Here is a 24,452-nt window from a genome sequence, read left to right on the forward strand (position 1 = left end):
TGTGAATTTGAGTTATGCATACTCGAGCTTTGCAACCTTGATGTGCAATGAATGAGCCTCTGGCTTACAAAGGTCCGCGTCAGTTACCATCCATTTTCTTTTTTGCCTGTTTCTTCTTTCCATCTTGTATGAATGCGATCCTCTGCAGAATTCGTCTTGAAATTGTAACCAGCAGAGACCCATTTAACTCGGGTATGATATGCAGCGAACCCATCTTGATAGTTGGCCATTACCTTGAGGTGCATATGAAATGAGACCCTGGTTTAAATGACTGGGGTCAGCTACCATTTGTCCTCTCATTGGTTTCTTTCTTGCATATTCTTTCTTTTCATCTTGTATATATGCAATCCCATCCAGAATTCATCTGGAAATTGTAAATAACACAGACCCGTTTAAACTTGGGTATGATATGCACTGAACCCATGTTGATATGTTGGTCATTTGTATGAATTTGAGATATGCATCCTTGAGGTTCACAACCTTGGGGTACATATGAAATCAGACCCTGGTTTAGATGGTTCCGGCCCAGTGTCCATATTCAATGCTCCCAATTCACTCTATAGTTAACTGTAACAGAGACAATGATGAGCTGATGGGCCACCCCATCCTTCACCCGGGCTGTAGAATGCACTATGCAAGTCTTGAAAATGTCTCCCATTTCTCCCGATATTTTGGATTTTCTCCAAGATTTCTGGAGTTGTTGATTTTTCCCATTTTTTTCCAAAATTTTCCAAGTCAAGCCTATGAGTTTGGAGATTTTCCCGGATATTTCCAATAAATTTCTTTTCGGACCCGTTGGCAGTATATTTCCGAAAGGATTTTTGCAACAAGGGCTTCAGTCAGAGAATTTTTAGTGGGCATTTATCTCACACTGGATTTCAATATTCTTCTCTTTGGAAATCCACGGGGTAGATGCTCCAACATTGTATGAAGTCAAATGCTCTTGCCCATGTTTGAATCAATTCTCAAGGATGCCAGGTTTTATATTTTGGCTTACAGCAGCCATGTTTCTCATTTTACAAATGGGAATCATGTCCGGCATAGAATGTATTAAGAAAAAATGGTCATTTTTAAAAGTTATCCCTCATGAGTGATGTGATCCTCTATGAATTGGTCGTGGTGCTTGCTCTACCATTTTCTGAGGATTGTCCAGAAAATGTATGTAGTGTTTCTGTCATAGATTATTGTGTGGAATGAGTAATACATTTCAATATTCGAATTGGTGGCCACAACTGCGGTTTTTGGAAAAGGGTGACTGCGCATCTGCTTGCAATGTTTGTTGTTCTATGCTACTTTCTCTTTGGAATTTATATGCCATATGAATTTAGTTTGTTGACATTGACAGTCCTGAATCACTAAATAAATTAACTTCGTTTTCAATTTTCAAGTTTGAAACTTGTGAACTTGAAGAAGCTCACTGATTTATCTATTCTGTAAATTATTTTCCTGTGTTAGATTGTTTACATCGCAACCCATTGCCATGAGCATGGTTTATCACATGGGGGATTTGACTTGCCAAGTATATTTTTCCCCTTATTGTAGGCAGGACAAGAGTCGTTTCGATCAATTACAAGATCATACTACAGAGGGGCAGCCGGAGCACTTTTGGTTTATGACATCACAAGGTATTTCATTGTTTCAAGACTTCCATCATGTTCCAACTATTCCTTTTGGCAACCTGTTATGAAGGACCATTTTTAATTTTCCTCTGGTCATCTGTTTACAATATCCTTTTGTGTTTTATGTAACTTTCTGTTAAACTAGCCAAATTAAAAGATGGAGGAATGCATTTCATGGGATGGATAGAGGGTTGCCTATTTAATAAACAACTCATGGGCTCGAGTTGCAACCTCTAATTGTTGTGTTCATATGCAATATATCAATTTTCTAATACTCCCCTTTTTGGTGGGGATTGTTTCATGAATAACAACAAAAAAGGGTCCCAGATAATCATGCTCACTTCTTATAGATGAGTCATTTAAGGATAGATAGTTGCTTCCAGTTGGAAAAATATTGTTCTCTAGTGATTGAAATTTCTGTAAAAGTTGCAGTTTCAAATATATTGTGTTTGAATTACTTTCTTAAACTTGCTTCACTGATCAATCTATAGGGAGAGAATGTAGGCCATAATTGCTGTGACAAATTTTGGAATAGCCATAACAAAGTTCTGTTACTATTTGAATAGATCATAGTCAAATAAATTCTGAATCTACAGAAATTATGGTATAATCTTGCGTGCACCTTTCCACTTATATGTTTTCCTACCTTCCCCTTGATTGTGGGGATTATTAACCTTTTAGGCAATTTTACCTTTATTGGGAAGCAGGCAGGGCTGTAGGGGATTATAAGTTATAAGCTTGTAGGCAATTTCACCTTCACTGGGAAACAAGCAAGGGTCAAAGAAAGATGAACCATTATGCATGAAGAAAAAATACCGGAGAGATTAACTTATTTATGGAGATTCACCGAGAAGAACAACCAACAACAAAACACATAAACAATACAAACAACATTTAACCGGGAAAAACCTCAACTCTGGGGAAAACCCACCCTAATGAAATTTCATTAGCCTTGGCCAAAACCCTGGCCAACCCGGCCAAGTGAGCCTTCACCGCTCACCTCCCTGGCCTATTTACAATGAAGTCTTCCTAGCCTTTTATAGGCTCCATTACATGCAATAATACCATGGGGAGAAAACCATGGGTACACGATACTGTGTGCCCCAAAACCACCACTGTTTAATCTAGTCAACCTTGACTCTAACCTGAGTCAATTTTACCTAACATTCCCCCCTTAAACTTGACTTGGGGTTCCTTGACTAAATCCAGCCAACCTTGCTAAGTGAGTCATCCTCGCTCACTCTAGCTCTTACCCCCCTCAAAGTTTTTATACCAGGGTGTTTGTTAACCCGACATCCCCCCTATCACCTAGGTCTAACCCAGAATTTACCAGTAATTACCCAGAGGTACACATGCCTTACCAGGTCTTACAACAGTATGCCCATTTACATGCAATTGCCAATAATTAACTCCATTATAATCATTAATAATTTTTGTTTTGTTTTGTTTACCCTTGTTGCTGTCTTGACACATCCTCTCTCACTTTTGTAGTCTTTGAGCCTCTTCATGCCCATGCTCTCCAATGATACCCTAGCCACCTTTAAATTTATTGCTCTACTGCTCATTCACTTTACTAGTCTCAGCATTGGAATCAACTTACACAAACCCTTGATCCTTCTGACATGAGGACTGTGCTTCTTCTACTGCTGCATTCCGATCCCTTCCCTGCCTCTCTTTATCTACTTCATTCTCAACATCTGCATCCTGCTCCTGCAATGCATCACAATCAACATCTTCAAACTGTTCCTCCATGGTGTGATGTTCATCCTCATCCACATCCTCTCCGTTGAGCTTGAGGGATCAGGGAAGCTTCCAAGGAGCACAATAGCAAGATCCACTGCCATGAGATGAAACTGCGATTTCCCTCGAGAGAGTTTCACTACAAACTTACTGAATTTCCCCTGCTCCCTACTCCCTGCCTCGCAACACTTTCACAACCATCAAGATTGCCTCCACCGCCATTGCCCGAGCATCCATCTTCTCTGTTGCTTTGACACTGAAATACTCATTCAAGCGTTTTCCAACTTTTTATTGAACCTCACACAAGCCTTTTTCTCCCTGTGTCGATCTACGATTTCCGAGGCCATGTCCAACAACATCGTTGCTTGATCCATGAGTCCCCGATGGCCATAATATTCTACCACCACGGACACTAGTCTGCTGTTGTTTAGAGCTCCATCATCACTAATTCTTGAACATTGACGCGGAGGCAAAGATGGATGAAACTTTCTGCTTCCCCATCAATGCTGTTGCAGCTGACAGAGTCGAAGCTTTCTTTAACATATGCCCCATGTCCTTCTTTTGATTTTCCGACAAACCATTCGCCACTTCCTTTCTTCTTAGCAAATCCGCCATCTGCCTGAGCTCCTTCTAATGAAAATTAAGGGAGATCGCCTGCCTCCCAATCATCTTCCTCGTTGTCGACATTGTAGCCAAGGCCACCATCATCCAACACTTAATCCTTGACAGTTGCATTCTCTGCAACGAGCTTGAAGGCATTGAATCAATGCCCACCCTGTTGACGGTGGTTCTTGAATTGTTACAGAGCAACAAATCCATCAGAGCCCAATGAAATTGCTTTATGTATGGTTCAAAGATCTTCCAAGTGAGCTCGTGCAGTGTTTCATGGCGTTAGCACCCTCCTTAGCCACAAACAGTTTTCTAATGCGCTTGTGGCCTTGGACCAGGGGCACTAGCGATGCTGCAGCTTCAACTTTCTCTGTTTCATCCTCATCCTTGAGAATAACATATAGAACCTGATGCCTCTATAGCTTTTGCCACATGAGGAGATGCATAGTATTTGTAAAAAATAATTGCATCATACCACGTTTTCATCACCCTGGAAGACTTACAAATATCATACCATACTTTCCACGAATTAATAAACCCAATTCCTCGATGAACGATCAGATCACCAACATTTTCACCCGAGATCTCGTGAACTCAGCAACAACCTTTTTCACGCCAGCGCCTGCATCTTTGCTTTGATATGTCGATCCAGAAATTCAACCTCATAGCCATCATCCCACTCTCGCAAAACACTCCAGGTTAACCTTCGCTATAGAGGCGTCCCTTTAAAGCCAAAAATTGCACCTGATCCACCTTCAACTCTGATAGCTAGATGAAGAAAAATTATTGGAGAGATTAACTTATTTATGGAGATTTACCGAGAAGAACAACCAACAACAAAACACATAAACAATACAAACAATATTTAATCGGGAAAAACCCCAACTCCGGGGAAAACCCACCCTAATGAAATTTCATTAGCCAACCCGGCCAAGTGAGCCTTCATCGCTCACCTCCCTGGTCTATTTACAATGAAGTCTTCCTAGTCTTTTATAGGCTCCATTACATGCAATACCATGGGCAGAAAACCATGGGTACATAACACCGCGTGCCCCAAAACCACCACTGTTTAGCTTAGTCAACCTTGACTCTAACCCGAGTCAATTTTACCTAACAATGCATGCCTAGAGTACTCGGTAAACTCATGGATTTCAGGGTAAGTCAATACATAATGATGTGATAAAGTCACTAGTTCTAGCATAGAAGGCCGGGTTGGCCCATCTCTATTGAAAGGGAATATCTCTAATTGACAAGGAGAATTGTTGATTGGAGCAGAGAAGTGTTCTTCTTGTCCAAGTGCTAAAACTAGCAAAAGAACACAAAAGATTGCCACTTTGGCAGAATATTAATTTATTTAATTATTTCCTAAAGATAGACATAAGAAAAAAGTAAAAGTTCTTAACTTATGATTTAATCTCAGCCATTGATCACGATTTAATCTCGGTCGTTGAGAAGGAGATTAGGGTTGAGGTCAAAGTTATAAGAGGAGATAGAGCGAGTTGGTGGCAAGTCAGTTGAGCACAAGCATGTGTGAGAGAGTAGCGAAGGAAGAGCAAGGGTTTCGGTAGATCGCAAACTAAGCATCCAAGCAGTAGACATTGAGTGAGGGCCGAACCTTTCTAGTCTAGTGCAGAGATCTATTCGCATGTGCACACATGAAAGAAGAAGTGCGCTCACACACGTGGGTTGAATTGTTGATCTGCGGAGAGGTTTCACAAATCTAGTGCGCAGGAAGGGAATTGATTTAGCTGGAGAGTGGACGAGTATTTTTCTTGTGATAAATTGGGACGTTTCTTCGTTGTAATTCTCAAAAGAAAATCTTTTGCTGCAAAAGAATAATAAAATACACACAACGTTGCAGGTTTTCCTCAGAGTTGGGGTTTCCTGGGTATATTTTGTGTACTATGTGTTGATGTGTTTGCCTTCTGATTTATTTTCCGTTGTGCATGCTAGAAAACTCAATGTGTTTGTGATTTAAGTTTCCATAATATCAGTTGTTTGTGTTTCTGGTGCTTGCTTTAAGCCATATAGAGCCTTGTTCAGCCTACAGACATGAGTCTCCTTTTGATTTATTTCAAATCCTTGAGGTTGCTCGATGTAAACCTCTTCATCAATAGTCCCATTCAGAAATGCTGTCTTAACATCCATTTGATGGATATTCCATCCCATAGTAGCAGCCAATGAAACAAGTGATCTTATTGTTGTATATCTAACTGTAGGAGAAAAAGTTTCTTCGTAATCAATACCTTCTTTCTATGAGAAGCCTCTTGCTACAAACCTTGCTTTGTATTTATCAATGCTCCCATTCGCAGCGTGGTTTATCTTGTAAATCCATTTTGAAGTGACTATGGATTTGTCACTTGGCCTAGGGACAATTTCCCAGACATCGTTCTTCATGATTGATTGGTATTCTTCCTGCATTGCATTCCTCCACTCTTGATGTTTAGCTGCATCTTCATAGGAGGAAGGTTCTACTTCAATGAGCTTTGTCATATATGCAACATACCTAGAATAGCTTTTCGGTTGTTTACTTTCTTTGAAGGTTCCCTTTGCTGTGTGTCCTTCTGCTTCTTGTAGAGTAGCTCTCAACCAAGCAGGCCTCTTTCGATTTTCTGGAACAATTACTTGTTGCACAAGTTCACTAGGACCTTCAATATCTTCTTGAGTAGATGTTTGGTCTTGACCATCATTGTCCCTTGATATCCTCAAAGTTAGGTATCTCTTCTTCATTGAGTTGACTGGAACATCCTTTGATTTCTTGTAAGCTATGCTTTCATCAAAGATGACATCCCTACTTACCTCAATTCGACGATCCTCCTTAATATAGATTCTGCACGCCTTACATGAAGCAGTATACCCAACAAAGATGCCCTTTAGACTGGTAGGATCCAATTTCTTTCTCTTGTCCTTGGGTATATGTATATACACAGGACACCCAAATATTTGAAGATGATCCACACTTGGCTTCTTTCCTATAAATGCTTCTTCCAGAGTCATATTGTTGAGAATCTTGTGAGGACTTCGGTTTTGCAAGTAAACAACTGTCACACATGCCTCTCCCCATAGGAATTGAGGGAGATCTTGATCATGTAGCATGGCCCTTACACATTCTTCAATTGTTTCGTTCTGCCTTTCAACCACACCATTCTGTTCATGATTGTAAGGAACAATAAGGTCCCTCTTAATCCCTACTTCTTGCAGAATGCTATCAGTTCTTTGAAGGTGTATTCTCCACCATTGTCAGGCCTCTGAGTCTTGATCTTTCTCTCAGTTAGGCTCTCCACTTCATTCTTTAATTCTTGAAACTTCTCGAATATGCCATCCTTGTTCTTGAGGAGGTAATGCCAAGTTTTCCTTGAGAAATCATCAATGAAGGTTACATAATATTGATTCCCACCAAGAGATTTTATTGCCATAGGTCCACACTCATCTGAGTGAATGAGATCTAAAGCTTACTTAGATTTAATATCACTTCTTGCAAATGGTTTCTTTACATTCTTGCCTAGAGCACACCCTTTACAGGTCCCTTCATGTTCTTCCTTTAATTCGGGGATGCCATTGACCATTTGACTTAGAAATGGAAAAATATTATAACGAAAGTGTCCATACCTTCTATGCCATAGTTTGGAAGGACTCACATTCGAGTGGACTAGGGCTTGAGATAGAGGTGTAAAAATTCTTTATAATGTCCCCTCACAAATCCCAATCACCGTAGCATTATCAATACTGGAGCCCTTACCTCAAACCAAAACCTTGTCATCAACAAAAGAAATTTTATCACCCTTATCCTCTAGACAAGAAATAGAAAGTAAGTTTTTCTTCAAACCTGGAACATATAGAATGTTGTTGAGGTGAATACTTCCACCAGACTCGAGCTCCAACGAAGTAGATCCAATCCCTTTCACTGGATAACTCTTCTTGTCTCCAAGTTTGATTGAGTGAGAGGAGGTTCCTTTTGACAAGGTCTGAAGTTGACTGCATTCTCTCGTCATATGTCTGGAGGCACCACTATCAATAACCCATACATTCTCGTCCTTGAAAGTGCTGAATAAAGTGGAGAACAAACTTCCATTTATTACTTTCTTTGCTAGCTTGGAGATGATCTTCAATATGCAATCCTTGATGGATGTAGTGAGATTCCCAAGAAATTTGAAAACCTTCCTTATAACCCTTGTCATAGTGCCAACTAGAATGTGATCTTTAGTCTCCTTCTTGCACCTTAGCTTTGATACCATGTTGGAAAATCAGGAGACTTAGAGATTATATAGATTTTCCTTAACTTGATAATTACTTGTGATATGTGTTGGACTTTTATTACTTTATTAGATCTTGTTCATCAAGCAATTACCAAAACAATGAAGATCACAACAAGACAAAGTACACAAGATATAGGCTCCAAGCCAGGGAAAAACCCCTCCAAGGGGAAAACCCAAAAAAATGCTTCTCTTCTTATAGAATCTGTTCACAAAGAGACTTCCAAGACCCAAAGACCAAAGCCCAAAATTCTCCCAAGCACAAAGTCAACCCCCTAGCAAAATCTTCTTCAAGGCAGCTACCAAACTTCGACCTACTGCAACTTTGTCCCAGAATTTTGGCCTTGCAATTGCTCCTCAGAATTTCGGCATCCTGCAATTGCAGTTGCACAAAAACCCTAACTTCGCATGTGTGGAGAGAGAGAAAGAGATTAGCCCAAGAAAGTTTGATTCTTCCTTCTTTCTTCGTCCATCCAATTCTTCTTTCTCCTTTGCTACTGTAGATCGAACTTGTTGTGTGTGTGTGTGCCAAATGAGGTTAAGCTCCTTGTATTTATAGCCTCCTTGAGGGGTCAAATTGCCCTCCTTTAGGCTGACTTGTCCTTGATTGGGGCCGACTTGGTCTTGGAGAAATAAATGGTTTTTTCTTGACAAAATAAATATTTTTTTCTTTGTTACAACAAGTCCAAATGGGACTATAATACATGACATAATTTATTATTTGTCCTAGAAAGACCTAGAAAGACCTAGAAGCATGAAGAACATGCTTTTGACCTAGACTTGAACATGAAACCCATGCTTTACATAAAAATAAAATTTTTCTTTTCTTTCTTTATACAAAGTATACAATCACAATGTCATGATTACAAATAGGTCATTATGAAGACTGAACCTAGTTACAATTTCCAACAACAGGAAGAAAGGGTCCAAAAAGGATCAACTAACAACCTCTATAGAGATAGATGAGTTTTCCTCTCTTTTTGAGAAGAGGTTCTCTCTCATTGCCTGTATGGCAAGTTTAGTGGTGACTAGTTTATGGTATGTGGACAGCGCTGCGTCCTTTCATATGATAGGAAATGAGAAGTATTTTAGCAAACTGTTAGACAAGGACATACAGTTTGACATATATATGGGAGACGATGGGAAGTACCAGGTCGAGGGTATTGGTACAATTCGTTTTGAGAGGGAGTTTGTAAACCCTCTATATCTCAAAGATGTTCTTTACGTACCATGGCTCAAGAAGAATCTCGTTTCAGTTTCAACTTTGGAGGATAAGGGGTATGAGGTGACCTTTAGACAAGGTAAGGTTTTTATAAAACCCTTAGACTCCAAGGTGCTAAAGCAAATCGGGGTTAGGCACAAGAGCCTATATAGATTACAGTTTGAGACAGCCGCAACATTGACTAGCAGAGGAGGCCGTGACTTAGGCAACGAGCTTGGGGAGTTGGGGTATAGGTGCATGGGGCATTTGCACCATGGAGCGCTAAAGATCCTTAAGGAGATAGCAATAGGGTTGCCTTGCAAGTATGCAATCATCTTTTCCTAGCAGAGACGACAAGGCCAAGGGTATCTTGGACCTTGTTCATTCAGATGTATGTGGTCCTTTCTCTACAATATCTTTTAGTGGGTACAAGTATTATGTCACCTTCATAGATGATCACTCCAGGAAGACCTGGATATTTTTCTTGAAGAAGAAGGATGAGGTCTTCTTAATTTTTTTAGAGTTTATGGCCTTGGTTGAGAACCAGAATGGCAAGAAGATCAAGGTGTTGAGGTCAGGCAATGATGGGGAGTATACCTCAAATGCATTCAAAGAGTTGTGTACCAAGGAGGGCATTAGGAGGGGGTTGACCACACCATATATTCCTCAACAGAACGAGGTGGCGGAGTGCAAAAATAGGGCCATTGTTTGAGTGACCAAAGCCATGTTGCATGACCAGGGGTTGCCTAAGTTTCTTTGGGCGAAGGCATGGAATACAACATTTTTCTTGTAGAACTGGAGCCCACATGGAGCGTTGGGCTAGTTACATCAGAGGAGGTATTTACAAGGAAGAAATCGAATGTGTCTCATTTTTGCATATTCGGTAGCCTTATATATTGCCATTTACCATAGGAGGAAAGGAAGAAGCTGGGGACCAAAACAAAGAAGGGCATCTTTGTGGGTTACAATGACCCATCCAAGGCGTACATTCCAACACATAGGAAGATAGTCATCAGGACAAATGTGAAGTTTGAGAAGGATAAGGCTTTGAGAAAGTCCTTAGAGCACAAGTAGGCTATTGTGCAAGAGGAGGAGCAGCAGGCTCCAAAGCAAGAAGCTCAGCCAATACCTCATATCACAGTTGTGCATGGGCCGGATGAGGATAAGAGGGATATGCAGATGGAAGAGCGAGTGGAGCCCATTCAGGCAACAACTCCCAACACAGGGAGAAGGAGAGCAAGATGGTAAGATCAGCTGATTCAAGAGGCATAGGAGCAAGTTGTTGCTCCAAGTACTTCAGTTCGGTAGAGTAGACAACCACAGAGGTACATAGGATACATGGCACTTATGACAGAGTTGATAGATGCTGAGCCTTCCAGTTATCAAGAGGCAGTCACTCAGCAGGTGTGGAGAGATGCCATGCTGGAGGAGTATGCTTCCATCATGAAGAACGATGTCTGGGAGGTGGTACTGAGGCTAGAGGACAAATCTATGGTAGGATTTCGTTGGGTCTACAAGATCAAGCATGGAGTTGATGGGAGTATTGAGAAGTACAAGGAAATATTTGTGGCCAAGGGGTTCTCGTAGATAGAGGGAGTTGACTATGACGAGACCTTTGCCCCAGTTGCTAGGTATTCGTCTGTCAGGGCAGTTGCTGCTATTGTAGCACAGGTGGGATGGAAAATCCACCAAATGGACGTGAAGACAACCTTCCTCATTGGGATTGTTGAGGAGATTTATATCGAGTAGCTGGAGAAATTCGAGACATGCAGTAGAGAGACACACGTATACAGACTCTAGAGAGCTTTATATGGGCTCAAGTAGGCTCTGCGGGTATGGTATGCTCAGATAGATAGTTACCTTCAAGGATTGGGCTTCATCAAGAGTGAAGCGAACCCCAAAATTTACTACATTGTTGTTGGAGGTGAGCCACTTATTTTGGTGTTATATGTGGATGACTTGATTTTGGCATTCATCCAAGAGTGCAAGCGAGATCTTGCAGGCAAGTTTGAGATGAAGGATATGGGGTTGATGCAATATTTCCTTGGGCTGGAGGTTTGGCAGGGTGATGGATAGATATTCGTGGGATAGGGAAAGTATGCTCTGTAAATTTTGAGGAGATTTCACATGCAGGATTGCAGGCCCATGACCATGCCTCTAGTCACAAATTGGAGGAAGGTAGATACATTCAGATTGGAGCGAGTAGATCCCACACTTTATTGGTGGATGATTTGGTCGTTGATGTATTTGGTGAATGTTGTCGTTCAGATTGTACAGGCACGACGCGACAACGACTCAGGTCGAGGGCTGTCACTCTGATCCCCGACCTTTCCATTCTAGCTGTCTCGCAACAATAGGCTATGGGGTGTAGTCCCTATGAAATAAGAGAATACAAGACCCGTCAACAACCAACAAGTCCGGGAGACACGATTGAATGGCCTAGTCACTTAGTTGATTTTAGCAAGTTTTAAAGATTTGATTAGATTTATATATGAGATTAGTGCCTTATGGAGTCAACTACTTGCTTTAGATCAATTAAATACCAAGTGACCAAATGAACAATCGCTGCTTAGATGCTTCGCTATCCTATATGCTATGCAAATCCTATGACCTAGGTGAGATGCAACAATTTTGATTGATTTTAATTATATGCCTAGCTAAGTGTATTCCCTTGATCCTTATCTATTTTGAGGCTAGTCTCAAAAGTAGGTGGCAGAGAGAAGTCAAGGTGAAGCAAGCAAAGACTTGGTTAACGATACCTCTCCTTGAAATCTAACATACCTGGTGCCTTTGGCACTGCAAAGACTGTTGCTTTGACGACTGCAAGGTCACCGTTTTAACCACTAGAGAGGGTCTAGCATTCACAAACAAGAGATAAAGGGTATTCCCATCTTTCTATCAACCAAGCTTATGCTTGGAGTTACATTAATCAATGTAGGACTAAGTCTAGAATGCAATGCAAAATGGTTGAGTGATCTTGAGTTAAGATTGTTTTTGACTTTAAGTACTTAGTTATAATTATCTTATGACAAAGAGTACTTAACAATGAATTAAGATACAATATTAAACACAAGGTAAAGTCCCCACAAGGTGTAAAGATGACCCAGAGATAATTGTTCAAAATGAAGTTAATGTTTTTCATAATGATCTACCAATGTGCCAAAGATAAAATTTGTCATCCACAATATATCTTAAACATAAAACAATAATGACAATGATAGCAAGTAAAAGAGACTAGAGCACTTATTATCAAGAACAATTAACCAAGGTTCTTATTAGCACTTAGATGAGATAACACAAGAATGAAAAGGATGCCAACAAGACATTGCTCAAAAGTTAGATGTTCTTTAAGCACAATTAAATATCACAATGTCAATTAGATGTAAGAAAATTAGATCTCCAATGTGACAATACTAACCATGCAAGATGAATTTAGATTTTGAGATTAAAGTACTTATGTGAATGAGCTTATTAACCGCAAATTATGAACTTTAGGATTATGGAACTCACAAGAAAACACAATGTTAGATCCCTTGAACAATAGAAGCAATGTAGCAACTAAACCAATGATAATTTTACTTTAAAATCTGATGCTACCAATGCTAGCAATCTTTTCAACGATAGAGCATTAAACCAAATCAATAATCCTTATGCAACTTATGTTCCAATGGCACTTAATGAGCAAAATTTAAACTTTTAGGACAATAGCAAGTTAATTCAACTTAGAGCACTTAGGATGCAAAATATGAGATGCCTATGAGGGCAAAAATGCACCTGAAGTAACCCAATATCAAGCCACTTAGCCAACACAAGATTTTTAATGATCTAAGCTTCTTCTAGGTGCCACTGTCACTGTTATATATCAGACCTTAATATGCACTTCAAAACAGTATGACAGTTACCCAAATTTGTGAAATCTGCCCAAACAGTGAATGCCCAAGTGATGCAAATGATTTAGAAATATGCTAGGCGATTTTATGTTACTTAAATGAGTTAGATGTCACTGTTATCAAGTAATTATATGGCTGTAAGTAAAACAGTGAGGGAGTAAGGTTTGAGAGAGAAAACCACTTGGGCTTCAGGCCTTGGAGATGGCACACTTGCTTGCCCAAAATTCCTCTGGTGAAATTGCTGCAAACACAAGTACTAGAGGCAAAATCAAATGAAAACCCAGTGAATCACTGAATGGAGTAAGGGAGGCAAGGAAAAGGGCAGCGCTAGGCCCTAAAGGGCTAGTGTTAAGGCTAGAGAGGGGCTGCAAGGACAAATAACCCTGCGACAGGGGAAAAGCAGCCTAAAGGGCTTGTGGCAGAGGGTTAGAGAGAGGTTGAGGGCCTTAAGGGCATCCCCAAGCCCACGACAAGGAGGCAGGCCGAGGGGGGGAAGGCTTGTGACCAAGGGTAACAACCCTAAAAGGTTGACAACAGGGAGGATAAGGGCCACGACAAAGGGCTTGATGGCAAGGCCTTAGAGGCCTATTCAGGCCTACGACTAACCAAGGAAAGGGAAGAGGGAGTCGCGACTAGGGCTAGGAGGATTGACGTTGGGCCTAGGAGGCCCTAAAAAAAGTTTCAAACGCCTACAAAAATGATTTTTATTTTAGATGTTCGAAAATCGTCCAAATTCACTGCAAAATCTTGGATGCTGGCCCTGCAAATGTTGATGGAGACTAGATCTTACTCTCAAGGGCCTAGATCTAGCTCAAAACCCTAACAAAATCTTCTTGATTAGCTTGAAGCTCACCTACACAAGTGAAAATAAAAATTTCCCCAAAACCCCAATATATACAAAATTCCAAATAAACCCCAAACCCCAAGTACTACAAAACAAGGGTTAGAAAAAAATATTTTACAAAATATTTACACTTATCTACAAATATACAATGCTTGTAATTTTTTTTTGAGGAATAATTTTTTAAATAATGACAACGGATCAATGTGTTTTGAAATTTATAGTATTAACCACAACCTTTAGCGAATTAAGAAAATCACATAAAAATTCCCAGAGCCCAAACAAAATCGACCCTTCTCCAAAATCTATGAACTTGGAGCCCAAGGGTCGATGTACCTGCAGATCTCTATATATTTCTCCAAGCAAACTTGTTAGACATATGGTGAATCAGATCACTTAAGATAGACCCAAAATCTACTAATATAATGTTCTTATCACCGACAAATGAAATAACAAGCTTATATAAAAATTTAGCACAATATAGGAAAACACATAACCTGCACGTACCACAGATCAATGGACAAAGAACACCATGAATTGAACCCCGAAGTATTTTTATTATGATTGTTGATTTGGGGTAGCATCGGATGTGCTCTAGCCTCGAAACTTGGTGGAGAGGCTAAGGCACATGAGATCTCTAATACCCAGAAATGGTTTGGACAGATTCTAAACAATTTGAGAGATATTAAAATAATTAATATTTTTAATGGAGTCCTTAAGTTTAAACTTAGGGAAAATAAAATATTAATGTGTATTAACATAAAAATGTGTTAGAATGGTCCAGAAGTCATGGATCAAGCAAGAATTAATCTTAGCTGTTGATTAGGGACTTAATCTCGGCTGTTGAATTGTCAACAAGAAAAGTATAAGAGGAGGCTTGAGGGTCACTTGGAGAACACACCGAGTTGATCAAGAATTCGATTTTCTGGGGCAGGGTTTGCTGAGGAAATCGAAGGAGTGATCAGAGTTGCAGCTGAGGGGCAGTGAATATAGAAGCAGAGAGGTACAGATAGTACCAGGAGGATCAGCATAGAAGTCGGGAGAGAGGGATGAAGAGCCATCCAAAGGTTCACGTAGAGCCATCCAGGGCTCATGCAGAGGCAGCCAAGAGCTGCCAAGTGCCTAGAGAGCCAGCGTGGGTGACGCAGATGCTCTAAGGGCTGACGCAATGCCTTCAGAGGTTGACACAGGGCGAGCTAGGGTGACGCTGGGCCAGAAAGGGCTGATGCATTCCCTAGAGGCTGACGCTGCGGTTTTTCGTGGGGCAGATTGGAGCTGGGAGCTGTCGGAGTGTTTATCCGGGGTTTCAGCTAGAATATTTGTCTCCGACTGAGAGGTACTACTACCGAGATTATTATCTGTTGGGTGAGACAGCTTTGGCACCCATATTGTATTCTGAAACTGCTTAATAATTAAAACCCTTAGATATCTGCACCGGTTTTCTCGCATTGGGTTTTTCTGGGGACATTGGTCCAAAAATGATGCAAGAACATTCGTCAAAACTTATAAGACCCATGAGTCTTAGTTCACATTTACTAAAGGGAGTGGGTTCCCTTAATCATTTTATTTATTTTCTTAAGTTTAGTTGAGTTGAGGGGATTTTAATTGTAAATTTATTTATGGAGAATATGTCGTGAATGTAGAGATCTTAGAGACAATTGAGTAATCCTAGGAAGAGTGAGGATTTGAGGGATTTAAATGATTAATTTGGGATTTTGTTTGAGAAAAGAGTGGAGCTGGAGAGATACTTTGGGAGAGAGTGAGAGATTGTTGGATCTGAACTAAATTGGTTCATGAATCTGTTTTTGTATAAATTGTGATCTTTTGAATAATTCGAGAGGTTAGCCAGAGGTTAGCTAGAGGCTAGCTAGGGGTTAGAGAGCTAGAGGATAGTAAGAGCAAGAGTGAGGAGTTAGGAAGAGCAGTAGATGGATTTTATGGAAAAGAATTGAAACAGTCGAATGTGACTGTTTTCCTTGTAAATATCTTATAAAAATACCAAAACAATGTGGATTTGTATATATATCATGTGTGGGAATTTGTGTCTGTATGTGTCTTAATAGCCTTATGGTGCGTTGGCTGTGAATCTGAGAAATACTGTGGAATTTTTGTGTTGAATAGCATGAATCACTGACGGAATTTCCTTTACGGGATTAGCATTTAATTATCTAATAAAACCTGTGTATAGGCATGTAGAGATCGGGATTTTCCTTTTGAATGGACGGAGAGATCAGCGGAAGCGAGTGCAATTGGTTTTCACAGTAGACAGAGGAAGATTGAGAACTATCTTCTATAGTGGAGGACGCAGGCTTTTCCCAACTTCCTAAAGGATTATAAAGAGATAACGAAGGTGAATGGACAATGGAGATTAGGTCGCATCGTTGGAAATGGAGGATGGACGGCTCAGATTAAAGCGCAGATCGCATGTTAAATCGGTCAACACTTCACAAGTCAGTAGTCGGCGACGTTTATGGTAAGTGGTATCTCGCGTGGGTAAGAAAGTGGTAACCGGTATTTCTAAATTTCACGCGATTAGCCTAAGTGAGTGACACGTAGCACACGATGGAAAAGGAAAACCACTTTTCTCGCGTGCTCTCGACCAAATATCGATCGTGCTAGAATCTGCGCGAGATTGCGCGATAGCCGTTCGATTGGACGGGTCACATCGATGGTGGAGATCGTCCGGGCTACTTGGCGAGTGGACGACGCGATAGTCGTTGGATCAGCACTGAACCAACGGTGGAGATCGTGGCGCCGGAATAAAGAGGGGGACACGTGTTGGCTCAGCGCTTAATTTATGGTATAAAGTTCTATTATGGGTATTCACGCCGGGAGGTCCCACAAGCCACGTAGAAAAGGGTTGTAGAATATTTCGTTTAATAAAATTAATTTAGAGGAAAAGTCTCCACTTATAGAATTGATTGATGAGAATCGAGAGTAAGGTTGAAGAGGGGTTTTTTAACCCATAGTAATATATTAATGATTAATCACCTAGAATCAGAGCATTAACCTGGGTTATACAGCGGGGTTTAGTGTTAACCTTACATGATTGTTGGGTTAAAGTACTAGCTCTGCATCAAAAAACAATGGTGTCACTTGTGTGCTTGTTTTGTTTCCTTCAGTTGGTGATCTGTAATGCGTTGAGCATGTACTTGTATTTATTTTCAGTATTTACATGGTAAATAACTTGTTAATTAATCAGAACAAGTAGGCAGAAATAAATCAGAAAAGTACATGAAGGGTTTCTAACAGTTAGACTTAGAAATTCCAACATGGTATCAGAGGGTGGTTGCAGATCACAGGAGAACTGAGGACATCAGCCGAGCAGAGCAGCAGCAGCAGAAAACAACTGTCCCGAGTGATAGAAGCTGTTCCTAGCAGAGAAGCAGCAAGGAAGGGGTGATGCAGTGCCTGCGTCATCAAGTTTGAGCCGGGAAGAGGATCAACGCAGTGGCAGAGGGGAGCAGACTCGACCTACGCAATGCCCAGTCATCTTTCTCAGTCAGGAAGGATTGACGCCCGTGGCCAGGAGGTGTGGATTTTGCTGGTGCCAGGATTGTGCAAAGCCTAGAAGCTCTAACCTTCAGTTTGCTGGGGCTTAGGAGGCTGTGGGTAAGTTGCAGAGTGAAGCTAGTGGGGTACTGTAGTTAGAACAATACCTAACAGGGCAAGACCAAGGAGGAGGGAGTTGCTACCGAGGATTTCTAGCCAAGAAATCCGGATCAGTGGTGCAGCTGCACTAACGATCGGAGTGGGGGCATCTCGACATTGGCAGAAGGGTTTCCAGGAGGGAAATCGAGGCTCAGAGGGAGTCACACCAAGAACTTCTAGGAGGGAAGTAGAGGAGCAGCGAGATGGCAGTGAATGGGGTAAGAGACCAGGACAGACTGGACAGAGCCTCAAACTTCGTAGTCTGGAAGGCCAAAATCTTGTCCGTTCTAGACAGGAATCGTGTCAAGCACTTCGCCTTGAGGACAATAGCGATCCCAGTTGACCCAGCTGAGAACGACAAGTACGAGGAGGCAATGGCGAGGGCCAAGAGCATCATCCTTGACGGGGTCAAGGACCATGTAGTACCACATATTGCCGAAAAGGACACGGCAAATGAGATGTGGGAGGCCCTAAAGAAATTGTACCAGCATACTTTTGTGCAGAGAAGGATGCTACTAGAAAATCAGCTGCGGTCATACCAGATGCAGAAGGGAGAATAGATTGACATCTTCCTCGGTCAATTGAAGGAGAGCCAGGATCAATTGACTTCCATAGGGTCCATGCCGGATCAAGAATTGATGTTGAGAACAACCCTGAATGCAGTCTCTGAAGACTGGGAAGTGTTTGTCCAAAGCATACTGGGTAGGGCGACCCTTCCAGATTGGGAGGAAATGTGGGTGGCTTCTCGCCAAGAAGCGATCCGAAGGCTAAGCAAGGCAGGAAGCAGTGGCAAGGGGATCAGAATCAAGGAGGAAAAAGAGGATGCTGCCCTAGCATCTGAGGGAAAGCAAGAGAAACGGAAGAAGAAGGACCTCTCCAAGGTCAAATACTTCCATTGTGGGGAACTGGGTCACTATGCGAGCCATTGTCTGAGGAAGAAGAGCAAGGGAGAGGCTTCTGAGACCAAGGCTGTGCCAGCAAGGGTGGAGAAAGAAGTGGAGACAGATGATGACTGTGCCATGAGTGTTCACACGCCACTTGAGCGGAAGTGGGGAGACATCGAGCTGTAGTCAGACGGACTACAGGCTATGAGGGGCAGGATCTTCGAGGTACCTAACCTATTGGATTGTACCTTGCTGTGGGAGCCCCGAAGGGGAGTAGCAGGACTGGCGGATGTCGGTAGAGACGGATGTGGATGGAGCAACAGAGGAAGCTACAGTGCAGGATTCCCAGGACAATGTGAGGCAGCAGTGCGAGATGCATGGAGTTGTTGCAGCAACACAGAGGTCAGAGATAGAGCACTTGTCAGCAATAGAGGGAGTTTCAGCATTGAGGGTGTCTCTAGCTTGACAGAGATGTTAGAGTTGGGAGATTAGTTACCTACTTCTCAGTGACTGAGTTGCAGTGCAATAGTTAGCAGTGGCAGTGCTATGGGCAGCACATTGCAGCATGATGAGAGGGATTGCAGTGCAGATGCAACAGTGGCAGTGACAGAGCCATGGGTAGCAACACAGATGCAAAGGGAGTTGTTGTACAGATGCAACAGTGGCAGTGGCAGGGCCATGGGTAGCAGTACATGATGTAGCAGCTTCAGAGGATGTTGGGCAGCAGGCCTAGCATCAGCATAAGGACCGATGCCGGATGATCAGGGTGATGCTCAGTTAGGAGTATTCCTAGAGCACAGTCCTGGCTAAGAGGGAGTGTTGATTTGGGGTAGCATCGTGTAAGAACCCAGATTTCAAATTAAAAATGTAAGAACCCTGATTTCAAATTAATTTCAAAATACCAGAACATGAAATTTGATGAAATTTGAAATTTGAATTTTGAATAACTAATCTAATGAGTACCAACCTGTCCGCTCTGCTGCGAAACTCTTCTGCAATTGTTTTGTTGTAATTTTGTCCTGGCTGCAGTTCTTGTCTCGACTACGTTATCCAACAGCCAAAACCACCCTGCCGAACTGGGTACAACCTGGGTACACAGTCTTAGAATGCTTTCCAATTGAAGCAACCTGATCCCCCGTGCCCAAAAACTCCAGTACAATTAAGACTTAATAGTGTCTGTATCTCTGTGTTAAAATTGTTCTCTGTTTTTCCTCTTCCCCCTTCTCAAGATTTCTTTCCTCCTTTTAATTCCCCGTCCACCGCCTTCCTCCCATCTCCGTGCCATTATTTTGATACGTGTAATTTTTATAAAACCAAATCTTATTTGATTTTGTTGATTTTATTCGGATATGGAGATTTGATTTGATAAAGTTTTTTTATTATTTTAATGAATTGATTTTATTTATTTAGTTTATAAATTTAATTAATTTATATTATTATTTTATTAATTTTAAATTTTAAATTTTTATTTGTAAATTAGAATTAACATTTTCTGTTAGTTTAAGGATTTATCATATATATAATATTCTAGTGAGGTATTAATTCATTACCTTCATTTGTATCTCCTCCTATAGTAACTAGCTTATATATAGTGCGATACATGTGGGTCCATGCATACGTAACTATCGTATGGAGGTCTCGTATGTATGCTAATACTCGTATTTTATTTATAGTTATAGGTGGGTCATTACACATCGGATGTGCTCTAGCCTTGAAACTTGGTGGAGAGGCTAAGGCACATGAGATCTCCAATACCCATAAATGGTTTGGGCAGATTCTAAACAGTTTGAGACATATTAAAATAATTAATATTTTTAATGGAGTCAAATAAAATATTAGTGTGTATTAATATAAAACTATGTTAGAATGGTCCAAAAGTCATGGATCAAGCCAAAATTAATCTTACCCGTTGATTAAGGACTTAATCTTGGCCGTTGAATTGTCAACAAGAAAAGTATAAGAGGAGGCTTGAGGGTCACTTGGAGAACACACCGAGTTGATCAAGAATTTGATTTTCTGGGGCAGGGTTTGCTAAGGAAATCGAAGGAGTGATCAGAGTTGTAGCTGAGGGGCAGTGAATACAGAAGTAGAGAGGCATAGATAGTACAAGGAGGATCAGTGTAGAAGACGGGAGAGAGGGATGCAGAGCCAGCCAGAGGTTCACACAGAGCTAGCCAGGGCTCACGCAGAGGCATCCAGGAGCTGCGCAGTGCCTTAGAGAGCCAGCGTGGGTGACGCAGAGGCTCTAAGGGCTAACACAGTGCCTCCAGAGGTTGACGCAGGGCGAGCTAGGGTGACGCAGAGGCTCTAAGGGCTGACGTAGGGCCATCGAGGGTGACGCTGGGCCAGAAAGGGCTGACGCAATCCCTAGAGGTTGACGATGGGGTTTTTCATGGCGCAGATTGGAGCTGGGAGCTGTCGGAGTGTTTATTCGGGTTTTCAGTCGGAATATTTGTCTCCGACTGAGAGGTACTACTGCCGAGATTATTCTCTGTTGGGTGAGCCGGTTTTGGCACCCAGATTGTATTATGAAACTACTTAATAATTAAAACCCTCAGATAGCTGCACCGGTTTTCCCGCATTGGGTTTTTCCAGGGACATTGGTCCAAAAACAACGGTGTCACTTGTGTGCTTGTTTTGTTTCCTTCAGTTGATGATCTGTAATGTGTTGAGCATGTACTTGTATTTATTTTTAGTATTTACATGGTAAATAACTTGTTAATTAATCAGAACAAGTAGGTAGAAATAAATCAGAAAAGTACATGAAGGGTTTCTAATAGTTAGACTTAGAAATTCCAACAATGATATTCAAACGTTCCTAGCAGATCAATGGATCGATACTAGCATTACAAAATTACATAGACCAGAGCCAAAGTCATCATCATGACTTGAGAAGCAAAATGACTTCTAATTTATAGATAAATCCCCTAAGTGGAAAATAACGGGTAGTTGGCTTGATCCTTGTCAAAATAATCTTGACCGTTGATAAATATTTGATCATCTTTTAATCTTTCCGAAAATATTTATTTTTGAGGAAATTTCGAATCTCATAAAATCCATTTTTTGTTAATCCAAAAATTAATTTTTTGGATTAATTCCCTCAAAATTTTGACTTTGACTTAATCACCAAGGTCCAAGGGCTTAATTTTTCTTAAAAAATCCAATTTTGCCTTGGTGGGGAACCTCCAAAAATTGACTTTTTTTTTGACCCACGAATTTTTTTGGTCATTTTCCACTTAGAGAAATTAATTTTTTTGACTCTAAATTAATTAATTTTTTGACTTAGGATTTAATTTTGTTTTTTCCAGAAAAATTAATTAATTGATACAAGAGGGGATTAATTATTTTTTCCACCCTCAAATACTTAACCATGTTGTCTGATTGCGAGGGACCATGCACTAAAATATTTTTTACATTAGATATTACAAATTCAACCCTCAAAGGGGGATACCCATTCATTATAGACCCTCATAATATTTATCCAATTCTGCGACACAATATGATCTAGTAGACCAAGTGATCTGTAATAAAATAATTTAGCCAAATAGCTTAAATTATTCCCAAACGCCTTTTACAAAGACGATATAACACTAGGACTCACTTAAGACTTTGTCAATAAATTCCACCCTAGCTTAGGGGTTTAAGCTGGAGGAAAAAATCTACTGATTATCCGTGTTTAGAAACACACATAATGCGGTGAGGTTAAAAAAGCTCCTAGGATGAAATTTGTCGCCAAAATCGTAGGCTTACCTAGGTTGTTACATAATTAAACGATCGTACTAACATCATTTACATTACAATTTGTAGTAATTTTTGGGTTTACAATGACACATCAAAGCGCTGGTTGATGATTTTGAACTTTGAAAAAATTTGCACAACTGCTTTCTTGGATTTGTGACAAAATAGGTGCAACAGTGTACACACGGCTAGATATATGTTTTGTAGTCAACTCTTTGCGCATTTGGTTGCTACGAAGCATGTGTTGAGATATCTCAAAGGGATAGTAGAGCATGGATTGTACTATAGACAGCTTGATGAGTTGAGGCTTGAGGGCTTCATTGATGCAGATTGGGCAGGGAGCTTCACAAACAGGAAGAGCACATCGGGTTGCATGTTCAGTGTTGGATCAACAATTGTTTCTTGATATAGCAAGAAGCAAAGATCAATCACATTGAGTTCAGTTGAGGTTGAGTACATGGCTGCCATTTTGGCAGGATGCGAAGTTCTTTGGTTGAGGAAGCTTCTCGCGGGCTTGTTTAGGACAGAGTTGGAGCCTATAGTGATATATTGCGACAATCATAGTTACATCAAGCATTTTGAAAATTTAGTGTTTCATGATCACTCTAAGCAAATTGACATACGTTATCACCATGTTGCACACATTTTGCCAAAAACCAAGGAAACAGTTGTACCAAAATTTTCAAAATATCAGAATCATCAACTAGCAGCGTATTGAGTCATTGTAAACCCATTCTACAAATTTGTAATGTAAATGATGCTATTAAGACCGTGTATTTATGTAACAACCTAGGTAAGCCTATTATTTTGGCGACGAATTTCATCCTAGGAGGTTTTTCGTCTCACTGATTATCTGTGTTTCTAAACACAAATGATCAGCAAAGTTTTTCCCTCCAGCCTCACCCCAAAGCTAGGGTGGAATTTATCGTCGAAGTCTTAGGTGAGTCCTAGTGTTTTAGTCGAGTCTATTGTAAAAGTGATTTGGGAATAATTTAAGCTATTTGGCTAAATTATTTTATTACAAATCACTTGGTCTACTAGATCATATTGTGTCGCAGAATTGGGTAAGTTTACGAGGGTATATAACGAACGGGTATTCCCCCTTTAAGGGTTGAATTTGTAAAATCTTATGTAAAAAATATTTTAGTGCATGGTCCCTCATACTTGGACACTATGGCTAAAATATTTGAGGGTGGAAAAATAATTAATCCCCTCAAGAGTCAATTAATTAATTTTTCTGGCAAAAATAAAATTAAATCCTAAGCCAAAAAATTAATTAATTTAGAGTAAAAAATTAAAATGTTAGAGAAATTAAATTCTCCAAGTGGAAAAATTCGTGGGTTTAAAAGAAATTAATTTTTGGAGGTTTCCCACCAAGGGAATATTGGAAATTTCAAGAAAATTTGGACATTAGCCATCTTCATATAAAAATTTTAATTCTTCAAAAATCTTTTCAAGCATTGTATATATGTATAATTTGTAAATAGATTTTGTATAATAAATTTTTGTAAATAAATTTTATTTTCTAACCCTTGCTTTGCAGCTGGGGTTTGGGGTTTTGAATTTTTTGTATATATTGGTTATTTGGGGACTTGTAATTTTAGTTGTGCAGGTGAGATTCAAGAAGATTTGTTGGATTAGATCTAGATCTAGGCCCTTGAGGGTAAGATCTAGTTTTTAGAGTTTTTGCAGGGCCAACATCATGGATTTTTGGGCAAATATTGAAGATCTGAAGCAAAAATTCAATTTTGTGAGGGTTCAAAATTTTTTTAGGGCCTCCTAGGCCCAACGTCCTCCTCCAAGCTAGCCGTCCAGCCCTCCTTGACTCCGTGTCAGCCTTTTCTGGCCTCTTAAGGCTAGCTGAAGGCCTAATTAGGTCTCGACCTGCCTATTAGCCCTTGTTGTGGGCATTTCTGGCCTTTTTAGGCCTGGCTGTGAGGCCAAAAGGCCTCGGCCTTCCTCTTAATCCCCTTGGCCCTCCTTCTTCCCCTCCGTCCTCCTTTCCTAGGCCTGCTGCAGGCCTTCC

The 24,452-nt window shown here is 40.6% G+C and overlaps 1 protein-coding gene across 1 annotated transcript in view; it reads left to right on the plus strand.

The window, feature by feature from the left end:
- The window catches only part of LOC149249490 (ras-related protein RABB1c-like), a 167,368-nt gene that overhangs the window by 696 nt on the left and 142,220 nt on the right, over positions 1 to 24,452 (plus strand). The window contains exon 3 of the mRNA XM_089458709.1: positions 1,543 to 1,625. Coding sequence (XP_089314835.1) covers positions 1,543 to 1,625 — 83 coding nt within the window. The remainder of the gene's footprint in view (positions 1 to 1,542; positions 1,626 to 24,452) is intronic.

Source organism: Pinus tabuliformis, chromosome 7 (assembly GCF_031772625.1).
Source record: "Pinus tabuliformis cultivar Carrire ecotype Pingquan chromosome 7, CPIR1, whole genome shotgun sequence".
NCBI lineage: Eukaryota > Viridiplantae > Streptophyta > Pinopsida > Pinales > Pinaceae > Pinus > Pinus tabuliformis.